Genomic DNA, 16,659 nt, shown 5'->3' on the forward strand with positions numbered 1-16,659 from the left:
GCAGGAATGGAAAAGAGAGAAGCATGGCTCCATCATGATGTTCTGTCACTTCAGCTTTGAAATACATTCTTCAGTGAATGTTTTTAACTTCAATATTCAGTCAGCAAAAGCTGTTTCTTTTAGCTTCATATATACAAGGAATTTAAAAGATTGGGATGATATCGAGCAATATTAATGTGAAATGGTTTTAAAGATTCCTTGTCAAGTTGGGCCTATGTATTATTTTGTATTGACAACTTCTACAGAAGCAGTCACTTCTGATTAATATGAAAGCAGTGCAGTTCCTTCAAATCAATTTTAGAAATGGAAAATTTATTCAGGAAGGTGTATTTTGGGGTTTGGGTGGGTGGGGTTTTTTTTTGTGCTAATCTTATGTTTCACCCTGTATATTAAATACAGTTCCTATTTGCAAACAGTGTGCTCATTGATTATTTTTTTTTTCCTTTAGTTCATGAAATTTTGCTGTCCTGGAAGTTAAAATACCCCCAAGAAAACAGACAAACCCTTAAAACATGGCACTCTCCTCCCCCACCTCCAACTGTTAAAATGTTGAGTTTTCTAGAAATGCAAACCAAAATCTGTTCTTTTCACTAAATAATGTATTTAACATTGCAGAGAGGTAGAGATATTTGAGAAGTTTGAGACTGATTTCTCAGCTTTTTAGTGGAGTTTTTCCTATTTTGATGCAATTTCTTGTGTCATCTAACCAGTAGATTATTTTCATTTTTTCAGTACTGTTATCACAATGCACAGTATCACAATTCTGTTACCAGAGCATACATCACTGTAACACCTGGCATGATGGCTCATAGGCTTTAAAGTAGTGATTCCTCAGATAATAAATATAAATTACAAGATTTTAATTTCATTTCTTGAAGTTACTCTTCCTTCATATTATTGTCTTTGTGAAGGTATAAACTCAGCCACTTTTTTACAAGTTGCTTCACATATTTATAGTTTAGCTTTATGTCATCCTAAATGATGCAAATGGCTTTTCAATCTCCAAACATGAATTTTCTGAAGAATAGCATACAGATAGTAAGGAAAGTGTAGTTTTAGCTGTATTAACTAGCAGATCTACAGCTGCATCATGGATCAGTGTCATAATTCAGTTTAATTCCAGATTTGTTCCTCTGATTATGAAGGCTATCTCAACATAGCACCAGGCGTTTTTAACTGTAATTGTCAAGCTGAGACTATGGGTTACCCAGTCTATACGTGCAATTACACATTTGCAGTAAAATCACATTGAACATATTGCATTAAGTAAGCATTTTGCTCTAACCCAAATTCTCTTTCTTTTTTTTTTTTCCTTCATGAGGAATGTTTTGACTGTGATAAATTTCACTGCTTGGGAGTCATGGGGATAAAATGGAAAACTCGTTTTTGAAATTAATCATATTCCAAATATTAAGAAATAATATTATTAAAAGATACAGTGACTTTCTTTCTATTTTTAATAGCTAAATGTGGTGGAACACTGACAAACATGGGTGGTGTGATCCTGAGCCCAGGTTATCCTGGAAATTACCCTAGTAACTTAGATTGTACATGGAAAATTTTATTGCCTATTGGATATGGTAAGTAAACTTATATCTGAAAAGCAATTATTTGTAATCATCAGATTTAAATATATATAAGAATATTCTAATTTCCAGTATGAAATAGATGTTATCCTGTGAATGTATTGTGAAGCCCTTACATAATTATGTGCTATCTTTTGATTTGAAAATGGTTGGTAGTTTAAAAATATATCTTTGTCAAAGCAACTTGTTATTTGTAAAACTCAGCCTGTCTCAGAATCTGATTTCAGAGCAAATGAAACCGGCTGCATGAAGATATATCAGATGAAATAGATAACGTAACTTCTAGATTAATTAGTGTTAGTTACTTCTGTTTAATGTCCTTTCATTGTCCCCCAAGTGACATTTTAACAGTATTTCTTATGTACTATGAAAATGGACAAAACCTCATTTCTAGCACTATGAATTTGGTTAAAAACATTCTGAACCTATATTCCAAATACCAGGTAACAGTTGCCAACTTAGAAACTTTCTAGGTTTGCATTAAATCTATTGTCATATGGAAAATATCTTCACAAATAAAAAATAATTAGATAGAGAAAGTAATAATGGGTAATAAGGGATCTATAAGTGCATGTATGAAACACAATCTTCTATCATTATCAGAAGTAAAAGAGGAATAAATTTTCTTGCTGTGAAACATTATGCCCCATACTGTGAATTCAGTGCTAGTACTCAAATAAGAAAATTAATTTTAAAAGCTTATCATTAAATTCACTATACCCATGTCTGGAAATGAATTTATTTTCTGTGCTTTCCACTGCATTCATAAGATTTTTTTTTTTCCAGTGAGATGTACTACTTACATAGAGTGTATTATATTGTGCACTCTTTTATTTAGAATTTATTTAGAATAGTGCCCTTTATCAGCATGTACCTGGTAAAACTGATTCATCATAGTTATGGATAGTCTTAGTAGCCTTAGATATCCTTATCGCCTTAGGATGACCATAGACAGGACATCCTTGGCTAATTTTGTCATTCTAAAGTTACATTTGCAGAAAATACAAATGATAAGCAACTATTCTGTAATGATGTCATCCTAATTAGGCTACTACAATACTGACTTTTAAAAACAGTCCATATTTCTCAGAGTTGCTCTTTTTATTTAACCTTTTCCATGTAGACAATGTTTCATGGATTAATTATGCAAGAGTGTCTTGTATCTTATTATTATCCCTCTCAATTCTCAGAAAGTCTCTGGTAGTGGTAATCCTATAAATAGAAAAGATTATGATTTTGTCTGGCAAGGGATTTAACAGGTGTTCATACCATTGATCCATCACTGCTTTCAAAAATACTGGAAGAGGACATTTTTTGCCATAAAGTTGCTACAGGGATCTTTTTCCCAAAGTCTTTGTTAGATAATCCACAGATAATGTGTTTATACCAGGTTTAAACATTGTGATTGATGTGACATTTCACAGACAACTTCCACTGCAAAATCTTGGATACTATTTTAGTTACAAGTATAAACTTGTCTATCTAAGAGCTGTTTCTCTACAGTCATTCTATTGTGTCAAAATAAATACATGAAATCACTGAAACATAGAAAACAGTTCCAAAATTGAATAATGCTCCAGGATTTTTTTTTTTTGGAAGGATTTTAGTGTGGTACTGATTGAGTTAAGAGTTTAGCACTGTGCACAAAAACTGATCCAGAGGACACTCATGAACATGTAATGATTGATTCAAATTCCACTGAAATAATTAACCTCACAGTCACTTCATCTCTCAGTAAGTATTCTTTTATTCCCATCCATTTATTCAAACTTTGTAACTGAATGAAGCCCATGATATTATTGACTTAGTGCAAGCTCACAGGTGTGCTTAAACAAAGACCAACAATAGAATTGTGGGAGCTAAATTTGTCCCAAAGTATAGTGCTCTCTTCATTACATGAAAAGATACTGATCATGTAAAAGACCCTATTAAAATCCAAACATTTTAAACAGATGGAAAGTACATCTTTTCAAGTGAGTTGCAGTGATTTTGCAATGATTGCAGGTAGCTGTTAATTGATTAACATTTGTAAAAAAGATTAACTCAGCTTGGAATTCTCATTACTATTGAGGTGAGTCTATTCAGGTGAGAGAGGAAATCCTGTTGAGATTGGAGCAGGAAGTAGTATAATTACAGTTTGACCAGATGATTTATTTTCTGTAGCTATCAGTTTTATTCTGTATAATTTTATGTAAGAAATGATTTAGTGTAGGAAACTTTTTCTTTGACATATCAAATTGACAATTGTAACTTGCATAAACTTAGAATTAAGGCTTGAGTGACACATACAGTATGTCCTTTAATTGAAATTAACATCCCTGAAAAACCTTTAGAAAAAAAAGTATGTTTATGTTTCTGTTTAAAATGTGGCTATTTTAGCCAGTTTAAATTTTTAAAAGTTACTGGTAAATCTACTTTTTACTTTTAAAATGCAAAGCTTTTCTGTACTGAATATTTACAAATAGTTGTGTTAATTCCTTCTCAGTAATTAAATAAGAATGATTCAATTTTAAAGGTACTCTGTGGCTCATCAGAGACTATTTCAGAACAACAGACTACTGTTATTTAAATACCTAAACACTGTTTTTGGGTCTATATATATATGTCAAATTGAATTATCTGCTTGTCACTTTAGCTACTTAAGTATAACATTAAGTGGCTGTTCAATTCTTTAGAATTCCATGCTGCTGACATCCAGTCTCTGGTGGGAATCACTAAATGCTGATATTGAAGTCAAGATGTTTCTGAGCTGCCTGGTGTCCTACTTCATCTTAAATCCTGAGAGCACTGTAAAATTAGTGACTTTGCTCAAGTCAGACTAACCGTATCAGACACCATACAAGAGATGGCTGATACTGCGATTTTGATATGTTCTGTATGTGTCTCTCTATTGATAGCATCGGAATAAATTTTCTTATTCAGCAGCTGAAATACTTGTTTTCATATCTCCCATTCTGTATAGGTCAGAGAAGGTACTAGAGCTAAATAACCCTTATTCTTACGAGTGTTCTATAACAGTTTATTCAGCAGTTTAGTTTCTCCTGTAGCAAAAAAAAAAAAAAAAAAAAAAAATCCATTTTATACAAATGATTAGATGTCAAACCACAGAGGCAAAGAAAGGAGCTGTAGAGCAAGACTGAGTGAATGACTTACCCTGGTGATTAGTCTATAAGGTACTCTCCTGGAATGAAGAATATGTCTCTACTGCTATTCAAGAACGTCAGGCAGAGAGTTAAGGCATTGAATATTTCACATTGCTTTGCTGGCTCATTCAGTAATTCTGTTTTACTCCATTCCAGCTAGTTCTTCATAGTCTACCAGAGCAAGCTTAGGCCCAAGAAGTGTGGTTGCAAGTTACTTGGTACTACTTGGCTTTTAAACCAGGGGTTCATCCCCCATTCCTCTTTTGATATTATATATATACATAATTTGAGAAGCCTGATTCCGAGTCCTTAGTCCACATGAAGTAGTGCCAGAACTTAAAAACAGCTCTTACCATGAGATTATGCTTATACTTCTGACTGTTCAGCATTTTGGGAGTCATCTCTCTCCCTTTGATTTTGTGAGAATGTCCTGGTTCAACCACCTTGACTTCCGGAGGGGGTTTGTGGTAAATGATCATGAGTAAGTACCTGTCACCAGTCTGGTGTTCAGTGCATCTTGTAGTGCTGCATATAGAGTAGAATGGCTTTAAAGACACACTGCCCCAAGCTGGAGGGAAGAGGAGGCATATATAGGTTACTTGGGTCAGGAAAAACAGGGTAGAGTAGGTAGATGGAACTAGGTAGGTGAAATTCTGCCTCCAAAAGGTCATTCTGTTAGTAACCTTCCTGGGTGCTGAGCTGATCCTGAGCCTCTAGGAGAGGCTTAGCCCAGCTACAGTAATGATCTTTCGGCAGAGTCCTGACTGTGCCATGACACAGCAGGATTTGTGGTATGCCCCTCCCTTGAGCGTTTCTGTTGGCTGGTTTAGGAACCTGACAAATATCTGGTGGTTGACTCTGTGACTTCATTTTGTTGGTCCCTTCATGTGTGGTTTTGATATTTATTGGAAACCAAAAAATTAGAAGCTCCAACTCTTACAATACTTAGTGGCTATGTCCTTAATTTAAGCATCCCACTTTGAATGGTGACTAAAATATAAATATTGTGCCTATAATATTTATCATGTCATCTTTTTTTGTATTTGCATGCTGTAGCAACAAGAGTTATAAAAACTCTCTTTTTATTTTTTCTTTCTTTCTCACTGCTGCAGGTGCACACATTCAGTTTCTGAATTTCTCTACTGAAGCAAATCATGATTTCCTTGAAATACAGAATGGGCCTTACCACACCAGCTCAATGATCGGCCAGTTTAGTGGAATGGAACTCCCATCACCCTTGCTAAGTACTACTCATGAAACACTTGTCCACTTTTACAGTGATCACTCAGAAAACAGGCAAGGATTTAAGTTGACGTACCAAGGTAAGCAGGAACCAGCACAATGAACTTCATGGTTAAAAAGGAAAAATAAAATTTTTAATTTTTTTTTTTTTAATTTTTAAAAATATGTTAAGCATCTGCTATATAGCATTTTTAAGTCTGTGGATTGTTTAATCCATAGGTTGCACTTTTTTACAACTGAAATTGTGTTGAAATGAAATCTTTATTTTACTGATGTAAAAACCTGAAGCCAAGGTGATGTCATTTGCCAAAGGTCACATAGCTGATACCCCTTTCCATCCCATTAATGTGTACTGTTACTGGAAAATACTGCTAGTATTCAGTCTTGTTTTCCAATTTATATAATCTTGTTATATTTCATGTAATGAATGAGGATTTCAAAATACAGTATGAGTTATTTCAAATATTCAGGTGAAAATTTTTATAATTCTTATGTTATATTTTTATGGTCTAATTTTCACTTAAGTGAAAATTAGCAGGAAATGAAAAAACACAAGATAACACACATCCTGTATCTGTATTTTCAATTACATATATTCAGTATTTGAACGTGTGAACTTTTTGTGGTCTTTACTGTTGGCTTTTTTCTTCGTCTTCATTGTTTGTTTGGTTTTTTCCCCATTAGTGACAATAAAACATAATTAATTCATGCATATTTCTAAAATGTTAAAATAGTCTTACTGAAAACTGTTGAGCCCCATTGCAGGATCTGAATAGTTTGACAAAATGGAACAGCTGGTTGAATTCTCATCTAACTGCAGTGAGGGAGATTCATGCCACCTTCTTCTAGGCTATTAATTTAGATAGCTTGGTTAGGTTTTCATATATATGTATATAAGCCTATATGTTTGTATAAACATGTATGTGTTGTGGGTTAATCCCAGTGGACAGTTAAGCAACACAGAACTGCTCACTCACTTCCTCCCACCCCCAGTGAGATGGGGGGAAGAGAAAAGCAAGAAAATTTGGGGGCCAAGACAAATACATTGTTTAATAAGTGATGGATAAGGGGAAGAAGAGCGAAAGAAAAGAAAACAAAACAAAACAAGTGATGCAAAGGCAATCACTCATCACATCCCACAGGCAGACCAATGCCCAGCCTGTTCCCAAGCAAAAGATGGCTAATAACCCTAAACCCCCTGTTTTCCCTTTTATTGCTGAGCATGATTTTATATGGTATGGAATATCTCTCTGGTGAGTTCAGGTCATCTGCCTGGTTGTATCCCCTCCCAACCTATTGCGCACTCCCAGTCTATTCACTGGTGAGGCAGAGTGAGAAACAGAGATGGCCTTGATGCTGTCCAAGCACTGTTCAGCAAAAGCCAGAACATTAATGTGTTATCAGTATTGTTTCGGTCACAAATCTAAAACACAGCACCATATGAGCTGCTATGAAGAAAACTAACTCTGTCATAGCCAGGCCCAGTACAGTATTTATTTGCATACACGCATATCTACAGTTATAGTTAGATCATATCTACAGAGTCAATAGATAGAGAGGAAAAATCTTCCAGCAGATGATTCTGAGCACCTGAATTAGGCTAATGCTCATAAAGTATGCCCATGAAAAAGTCACATCTCTCTATTGCCTGTGGAGTTTTGTTCTGTCACATAGTCTTAGAAGTAGGGAATACTCTCACATCACCACGCCCACCTAGTGTGATTTTCATTCTGAGCAGTCAAGGGCAATTGTAATTGGACAGATGACTCTTTTTAGAATTTTCTGGAAAGAAAGAAAAGTGGCAAATTGCAGAAACGCCAAATAAATAAAGAACAAAGCCATGTGGTATGTTTTCTGTATATTCTCCAGTGCTCTTTGTTCTGGTTCTAATTAGTGTGTTTTTCCTTACTATAAGAAGCCCTTCCTTAATAGTATTGGGTCTTTATAGGCTCAACTGCATGTGATTAACTCCTGACCAACAGCATTTTCTGTCATGAAATTAATAGTTAAATCTTACATTATATGTACACTGTATAATACATTATTCTAGAAAAAATGTTCCAGCTTGCTCAGCAAGGTTTTGCGTTCTCTTTAAAGGAAAGCACATGTTCATATTTTAACAATCTATGACAGTTTCAGCAGGGGGACAAAGAGACAGGTTCAGTTTTCTTTTTAATCATCATAATACTTAGCTTTTTGTCTCTTTATCTCTTCTTGTGTATCTGTATCAAAATATATTTACTGTATATGATATTCTATGGTTTTGGCAAGCACAGTGATGTTTCTTGATGTTTAAGGAAATGATAGTCCAGATCAAAGGAAAAGATGGCATAGAACTGGGAAAAAAAAAAAAAAAAAAGTATTTTGATTACCTCATGACATAACGCAGTTGACACAGATCTACTTCAAACTCCTCCAACCATTGGTCAGTGCTTGGGTCTGTTTTCACTTAGAGCCCAGTACCCAATCCCAGTGACACAAATGGTACTGCAAGACTACTGTGACATCAGATATGATGCAAATTACCTGTGGTTATCAATTCAATTTTTCCTTTAAAGTAGCAAGAAGTTCTTCAGATCCAGTCACAATGTTTTAATAAAACTGACGATAGACGTCTATATCTCTATCTATATTGACAATGTGTGCTCACAGCCCAGAAAGCCAACCATATCCTGGGCTGCATCCAAAGAAGCGTGGCCAGAAGGTTGAGGGAGGTGATTCTGCCCCCTTACTCCACTTTGGTGAGACCCCACCTGGAGTACTGCATCCAGCTCTGGAGCCTTCAGCACAAGAAATACATGGACCTGCTAGAGCAGGTCCAGAGGAGGGCCACAAAAATAATCAGAGGGCTGGAACACTTCTCCAATGAAGAAAGGCTGAGAGAGTTGGGGTTGTTCAGCCTGGAGAGGAGAAGGCTTCGGGGAGACCTTATTGAGGCCTTTCAGTACTTAAAGGGGACATATAAGAAAGATGGGGACAGACTTTTTAGTAGGGCCTGCTGTGAAAGGACAAGGGGAAATGATTTTAAACTAAAAGAGGTTAGATTTACACTAGATATAAGGAAGAATTTTTTTACGCTGAGGGTGGTGAAACACTGGCACAGGTTGCCCAGAGAGGTGGTGGATGCCCCATTCCTGGAAGTGTTCAAAGTCAGGTTGGACGGGGCTTTGAGCAACCTGATCTAGTTGAAGATGTCCCTGCTTATTGCAGGGGGGTTGGACTAGATGACCTTTAAAGGTCCCTTCCAACCCAAACATTCTATAATTCTACAATTCTATACCTAGCCTGTCTCAGACAAATTTATTTACCTTTAATTTATTCCATATATTTAAGCAATGTTTGCTTATCACTGCAGACAGAAAGACTCTGTAATCTGTGCTACAGTTTATAGAACTGCAACTGCAGGAAAATGTATTGCTATAATTTGTCTATCCTTTTATTTATTTTATTCATTTAGCCAATATTGTTTGTTTCCCATTAGAGCAATTTAGTATGCTCAGCAACAGGAAACTGAGCCCAGGGAATCATTCACATGGTATTCAACTGTAGCTGAGAAGATCACATGTATGTTCAGAAGTTGATCTGATTGGCATAACCCATGGTCTAAAAATCAGATGAAATCTTGGGCTTATTGAAGCTAACAGTTGTGTCAATTATTTCAGTCAAACCATAACTTCACTTTTTATCTTTTTGCTTGTTACAGGAACCATTCCCTTTATTCATCCATGGTAAACTGCTGAAAGAATCTTTTATAGTCCATGTCCAGTCTGGGGTTGCCATTAAAATGGTAGCTTTCATAATTCAGAAATCCATGACATCAATGCATGAAGTTTATTCCATATTTTGAAAAGGTTTATGAATTATACTCATAATACCTCTTTTCTTCCATTGTTCCCTTCCCCACTGTGTCTAGTAGGATTATTTTGTCTGGTCAGAAGTAAATGGGAATAGAAGTAATGGGAATATGGTGCAGAGGACACCATACAAAAGAAACTGATATTTTTTGGTTCACTCTAACCCTTTCTTGTTAAAATCACTTGCTTTTTAGAGAAGTTACTTTCTTTCTGTGTCTCCCAATTGCAACTTGTCAGCTGACAACAAAAGTGTTATCATGATTAACTCATTGACAGTGTAAAATTTTATCCTATGATTTAAATAGAAGAAAAGCAATGCACCTAAAACCAGAACAAAGTATTATGAAAAAATTAAAATTCTCATTAGATGGGCCTTATAATAAATATTTTTAAGTGACAAATATTGTGCAGTAGCATTCTCAGAATAAAACTGTCAAAAAAAAGTATTGTTCATAGAATTTCAGAAACTTGTAGTAGTATTTTGCAAATATTTATATAAAAAATCCAGAAAAAAATTAAGTTCTCAAAACCAGTAATAATTTGATAAGAATCTTACTTTAGCAATTAGTCTAATAGTTATAATAGTAGATAGAAAATTCAGAACCAAGAAAGAGATACTGTTAAATTAATTGATATTTGAGTCATTCTAGTTTGAAATAAAAAATAAAACTAGTATTTGTTACCTTGTTTCTCAAAATATATAGTTATAGGTGTATTTGAATTACCAAATTCATATACATTTACCCAGTTTTATTTTCCCCATGAGTGAGAAGCAAAACAATTTGTCCAGTAAAGGCAACACAAAAAGTTCATTTTTATGTAATACTCCTTACTTATAAAAAGACTCTGGGGTGACTCATTCCTGAATACTGTTTTGAGGAAGCACGGTATTTTAGTCTATATATTAAAAAATATATGGTTTCAAAACTTTAAAAAACCACAACATAATCCATTCAAATTAAAAGGTGCTGTGAAAAAAATTGAATTATTTTACAAGGTACTTATCATTTATTGATTTTTTTTTCTAATGTGGAAAGTTGTTAACACTGACATGTTCAACTTTTAAGTGATTAGGATCTACCACCTAAGCTCACTCTACTGAGCTTCTAATAGACTTATGTTCCCTCTTCCATCTACCTCCTTTTCTGCACTCTACAAACAGATATTGGTCTTTTGTTCTTTAAAAATGAAATATCTTGAATGTGTTTATTTTTCTTCAGATAGCACAAATTCTCTCTGTTGCCTCTGAGATCCCAGATTGCACTAGCCATTTCTATTGCTAACATTTTTCCTTTGGCAATTCTTTCCAAGATTATCATATTTTATAGCTTCATATTATTAAGCATAAGTAACTTGCTCAGCACCATTTAGAACATGTAGGAAATTGTATTCTCAGTTCAAGATATTCATAATCTAAGAAGAACTTCTGGAAGTATTGTGTTTCAGTGTATTCCTCTGGCATGCTCTGACAGAAAATGCCAGTGGTTTACAACTGAGCAATTTTAATAGCTGCTTTATTTTTCTTCATACAAAGTATATGTTGCTTTTGATAGCTGACTTTTCCAGTCCCACACCTGTTGCCCTTGATATTTAGTTATCTTGTCTTCCAGATTGTCTCTGGATTTTCCTACTTCTTTTGATATTATACTTCTGTATTTCCCTCTCTTACTCTTAGTCGGTCTGCAATTGCTGAAACTGGACTTAAAAAAATAGTTCTTCACTACTCCAAAATGTTTTTATTTCCATCTCCTTTCTTTCCTGTTAGAAATTTTGTTTTCCTTTCAGTAAGTCAAACATCAAATAAGTATTAGACTGATTTGTTTGGATGACTTACACTGTTGCGATGTCTGAGCGTTATGCTTCTCTATATACTTCTGTTATGCAATTTTGAAACCATTGTCCAATTTCAGTCAAATTTCACAGTTCCTAGAAATGTTTGAAAAGCAATATTAGTAACGTGGATGAAAGAGTCCTGAAATAGGGCCCTTATTGAGAGGAAAGATGCAGCATCACTCCATAGATAGCAACTCAGTTTGGCTTGCTGGTTACCCAGTTGGAATACTCCTTGTCACAACTCATTTTAATACACGCTGTGTCTTGTCTAACTGCTATTCATGGGATATAGATGTGGGAGGGACATAAAATGTGAGAGGTTGGCATGGATGTCACATTCAAAATCTTCTTAGGGGCAAAAGGAAACATATAATATACAGTAAGCTAAGAATTTATTTTTAGTCCAATTAATGCTTACACAGTTAAGTTGTCTAAGTCAGTTAATGCAGAACAAAATCATAAGCGATGCAGCTGAACTTGTTATGCAAAAACTTCTTCCTATCTACCCCATGTCTTTTGTATTATGTTTACCCTCCCAGTGCTCTTATGGAACCTAACATTGACAGCTTCTGTCTTTTTCACGTAGAACTGGAGAGACAGTCATAAGCATCCCAAGCTCTTTGCTGGGAAACATATGATGTTCATGATAGGGATTTCTTACTCTTCAGTCTTGGGTTCCACTTGGATTGTTTTTTACATGTTTTGTTACCACAGTCTGCTTCTTTCTTACTGTTTCCCAGCCAAACTTTGAAAGTTGCTTTCCCCAACTTCAATGACTATACAGGACTATCGTTGTTAAGCAGTGACTGCCAGGGCTTGCCAGGCCTTTAGCATCCATGGTATTTGCAGAGCATAACCTGAAACGTGTTAGGTAATAATCACTTGGCTGATAACAATTGTTAAAATGAGCTAAAATCAGCTCAGGCCAAGGCAAGTCCAGACATATCTTAGATCTCTGAGATCTTGCACTGTCAGGTGCATAAATGGCATAAAGCCTATGGCATTTTACTCTGACAGAAAACTTATTTATTGTGTCTCAAGGGCTTGGAGATGTTGCAAATAAAGTAAGGTAATCCAGAAAAGGTTTAATCATTGCAGTGTCTGCTTATAAGAATGTCGTGCCAAGATGTAGGTAAACAGAAACTGTATAGATATTATGTAGATATATAGTAATATACATATAACCTCCCCAGGCTTTGTTTGTTCAGCTGCTGACAAATCAATATACTGAATTCATCCATCCTCCTGACCATGTAAACCTATCAGTTGCTAAACCAAACAAAATAGTCTTTTGAAGCCTATCAATAATAATTTACATGATTTCCAAGAAGCATATTTCAAAAGTATTTAATTTCTCAGGGCATCTTAAATAAAAGGGAACAAATAGTTGTCAGGACTAAGTAAAGGTTGTATGTAAAATTGGAGGGTGTATACCAGTGCAAGCAGATGTAGCACACAAGCTGAATGTTGCAAAGAATTAGAGAGAACAAATTTATACTGAATATTTAAAAAACCTGTTTTGTCAGTATGTTTGCTATTGTCCACTTTTGCCCTTTCTATAGAAATGAATTTGTAAAGCAAAGCAGATGGATCTGAGGACCTGACATCTTTATACATTTAATAGATGTTTTTTCAGACTGCTTCTAATTGATCCCATTTTTTTATGTCCTAGTAGACTATAATTGGGAAAAAAAGTTCTATAAATAAAAAAGCATTGCTTTTCTAATAATGAAATTAATTTGATATACCCTTAAAAAAAGATGAGTAGGTAAAAAGAGTCCATAGTTGTAGTCACATTGACCAAACCCATTCAAATATCGTAATGAATGTGTAGCATATTAGGAAGCACACATAAGACTGCATCGCTTAATCCTAGTCTGATTTTTTAAAATGTGTTTAGGTTTACATTAAAATGGATTTTTGTCCTTTTACTGAATGGTACTAAGCTTGGTTCAATTCAAAGACTGCTTTTTCATGAGTGAAAAAAGTGCCATTTCTACTAACTAGAATACAAGTAGTGGCATTAAGGTAGCAGATGTTTTTTGCAGGGTAGATGCCTTTTTATAAAGATACCAGTCTAAAAATAAAGGGAGATTGTTAATGGGTATGCTTATTCAAGCAAACTTCCATGTCATAAAAAATGAAGTTTTCTAGAGAACTTAGCATTTTATGAAGGATAAGGCTTTTTGACCCCTCATCTCAGAGGAAAGCAAAGAATATGAATATTGTATAGTGAATTAATAATGTTATTTCTCAATTTTTCTACTGACTTTCTGAAGACAGAAAAATACTTATGAGATTGAAACTTAACGTAGCCTGGGATTGTTCTCCAAGTACATTATTTTGGGGAGAAAGAAAAGTGTACGCACACTGAGAACAGTAAAATATTTGCTTCCCATGCTTGCAAGGAGCTAGTGCTGCTTCTTAAGCACTAGCATGTGAATTCTCACAGCACAGAATTTGAATATATAATCTGAATCACATAGGTACTGTGTATTTCTGAATGCAGTAAAAAGCTTTGTCTCCTTAGCAGAACCCTAGGGAAGTTACAGCTCTCAGTACCATTGCCAGTCAGCTCCTTGTTGTTTTATGCTCTGATGTTTTCATGTTTTGTTATCACTTCAGCTTTGCAATTGCACTATGTAAGGAATGGTGGGTATTCCATTATGTTCAAGACTGAGTTACTGAATTTGTGTGTGTTGTGAAACCCCTTGTTTCACTTGCGGCAAGAAGGAAGTTCATACTGATTACCTGTTGAACTATCTGAAGCAGTTAAGATAATTTTTATTAGATTTTTTTTTTATTTGTAAGATAATGAGAGGACTTTAAAAGTGCCTGATTTTTAAAATAGCAACACTTAAGTTTAATTACACTTTTTCTGTTGTTGAAATAAATATTATACTCTTTCATTCAAAAAACAGAAACATTGAGAAAGGGTGTCTCTGTTATCACTGCTGTGGTTTTGCCACCTATGAAAAGCAGCAAAGACAGGAAGCAACCAGAAATACTTAGAAGAATATTTCTAAATTACATTTGACTGGCAATCTTGAGTTTCTGAGACCCTCACATCTGTTGAATCTCAGTATCTGAGATGTAAACAGCCTATGCACACTAGGTCTGAGGGGAAGAAGAACTGTCACAGAAGTTTGATTGGCAAGCCACGTGAGCTAATTACAGGCTCGGGATATTCTGCATATAGCTGGAATGATCCAAGATATATTCTAGGTCAGAAGAAATAAATAGCTTTTATGGCCTCTGGGAGATTCATAACAGAATTTAGTACACAGAAGGATACGGTTAGTCTAACTGTTGTTAAGACGTATTTGTGGTTTTTAATCCCTGGCTACATTATGACTGTTACCTCAGCCTTTTAACATTTCTGGAATATCTTTTTTCCACATATATTTCCCTTTATGACTAGGGCTTCTTTAAGGGAACCAGATAAAATGTTTAATTTGTGTTATTTTTTCTGGGGGAATCATAGTTCCTATTACTGGAAGTCTAAGAGCATTCAGTCTATTCTGAATTTCAGTGTAGCATAAAGTAGAATATGAGGTAAGAATCTTACCCTGTTGTACTTGGAGAGCAACATGTTCCAGAAAACACAGAAAAAGTTCTAATTACATTCCCTTTCTTCCACAAGCACACTAATACATATATACAACATGACTTGAACATGTTAAATCTGATGACCTTTATCTAGCAAAAATACAATTATGATGGACCTTCTAAGTCATAGGAATCCTGGAAGGAAAAAGGGATTGTTGAAAAACTATTATATTTCTAAAATGGTTTCAGATTATGTCCTAAGGGGGGAATACTAATGGAAAAAAATAAGATCTTTTGGGGGGTTCATAGCAAATGATTTTCTAACTCATGACAAAATTAAGCCATGTTTTGTGACTCTAATCCTGAGTCATTGCATCTGGAAAAATTATGTTCTTTGGTGACTAAGGCAATAAAGTGAGGTTGCAGGCTGCCAGTCCTATCCCGGGCTGCAGCAAATTGTATCCTTGGCTTCCATAAAAAGAAGTGTGGCCAGCAAGTCGAGGGAGGTAGATTTCCCCCTCTACTTCTCTCTCGTGACACCCCACCTGGAGTACTGCATGCAGCTCTAGTGTTCCCAGCACAAGAAATACATGGACCTATTAGAGCGGGTCCAGAGGAGGGCTACAAAAATAATCAGAGGGCTGGAATACTTCGATGAAGAAAGGCTGAGAGAGTTGGGGTTGTTCAGCCTGGAGAGGAGAAGGCTTCGGGGAGACCTTATTGAGGCCTTTCAGTACTTAAAGAGGACATATAAGAAAGATGGGGACAGACTTTTTAGTAGGGCCTGCCGTGAAAGGACAAGGGATAATGGTTTTAAACTAAAAGAGGTTAGATTTACACTAGATAGAAGGAAGAAATTTTTTATGCTGAGGGTGGTGAAACACTGGCACAGGTTGCCCAGAGAGGTGGTGGATACCACATCCCTGGAAGTGTTCAAAGTCAGGTTGGATTGGACTCTGAGCAACCTGATCTAGTGAAATGTGTCCCTGCCCATGGCAGGGGAGTTGGAACAAGGTGACATTTAAAGGTCCCTTCCAACCCAACCCAACCCATGCTAATCTAGTCTAGTCTAGTCTCATCTGAGAAATGGATTTTGTTCTTGAGTCTGTAGTTATACACAGCATGATACTGGAGGAATGTACAATAAGACTAAATGAAAGTTTTAAGTAGCCTTAATTGCGAGCTTTCCTAACATTTGAGTGTTTGCATGCTCAACTCCCTGCTAATAAAATTTTTCTGTAAAGTAATTATTTCCATGTTGTTTCCATTATTAAATCCAGTTGGTGGCCGGTCACGAGTGGTGTTCCCCAGGGCTCAGTTTTGGGGCCGGTCTTGTTCAATATCTTTATCAATGATCTGGATGAGGGGATTGAGTGCACCCTCAGTAAGTTTGCAGACGACACCAAGTTGGGCGGCAGTGTTGATCTGCTCGAGGGTAGGAAGGCTCTGCAG

At 35.5% G+C, this 16,659-nt stretch overlaps 1 protein-coding gene across 1 annotated transcript in view; it reads left to right on the plus strand.

The window, feature by feature from the left end:
* Positions 1–16,659, plus strand: part of CSMD1 (CUB and Sushi multiple domains 1) — a 1,045,142-nt gene that overhangs the window by 876,919 nt on the left and 151,564 nt on the right. Inside the window, exons 40-41 of the mRNA XM_009333261.1 lie at positions 1,464–1,580; positions 5,842–6,051. Of these exons, the coding sequence (XP_009331536.1) occupies positions 1,464–1,580; positions 5,842–6,051 (327 nt within the window). The remainder of the gene's footprint in view (positions 1–1,463; positions 1,581–5,841; positions 6,052–16,659) is intronic.

The sequence above is a fragment of the Pygoscelis adeliae genome, unplaced genomic scaffold (genome assembly GCF_000699105.1).
Source record: "Pygoscelis adeliae isolate BGI_AS28 unplaced genomic scaffold, ASM69910v1 Scaffold57, whole genome shotgun sequence".
Classification (NCBI taxonomy): Eukaryota; Metazoa; Chordata; class Aves; order Sphenisciformes; family Spheniscidae; genus Pygoscelis; species Pygoscelis adeliae.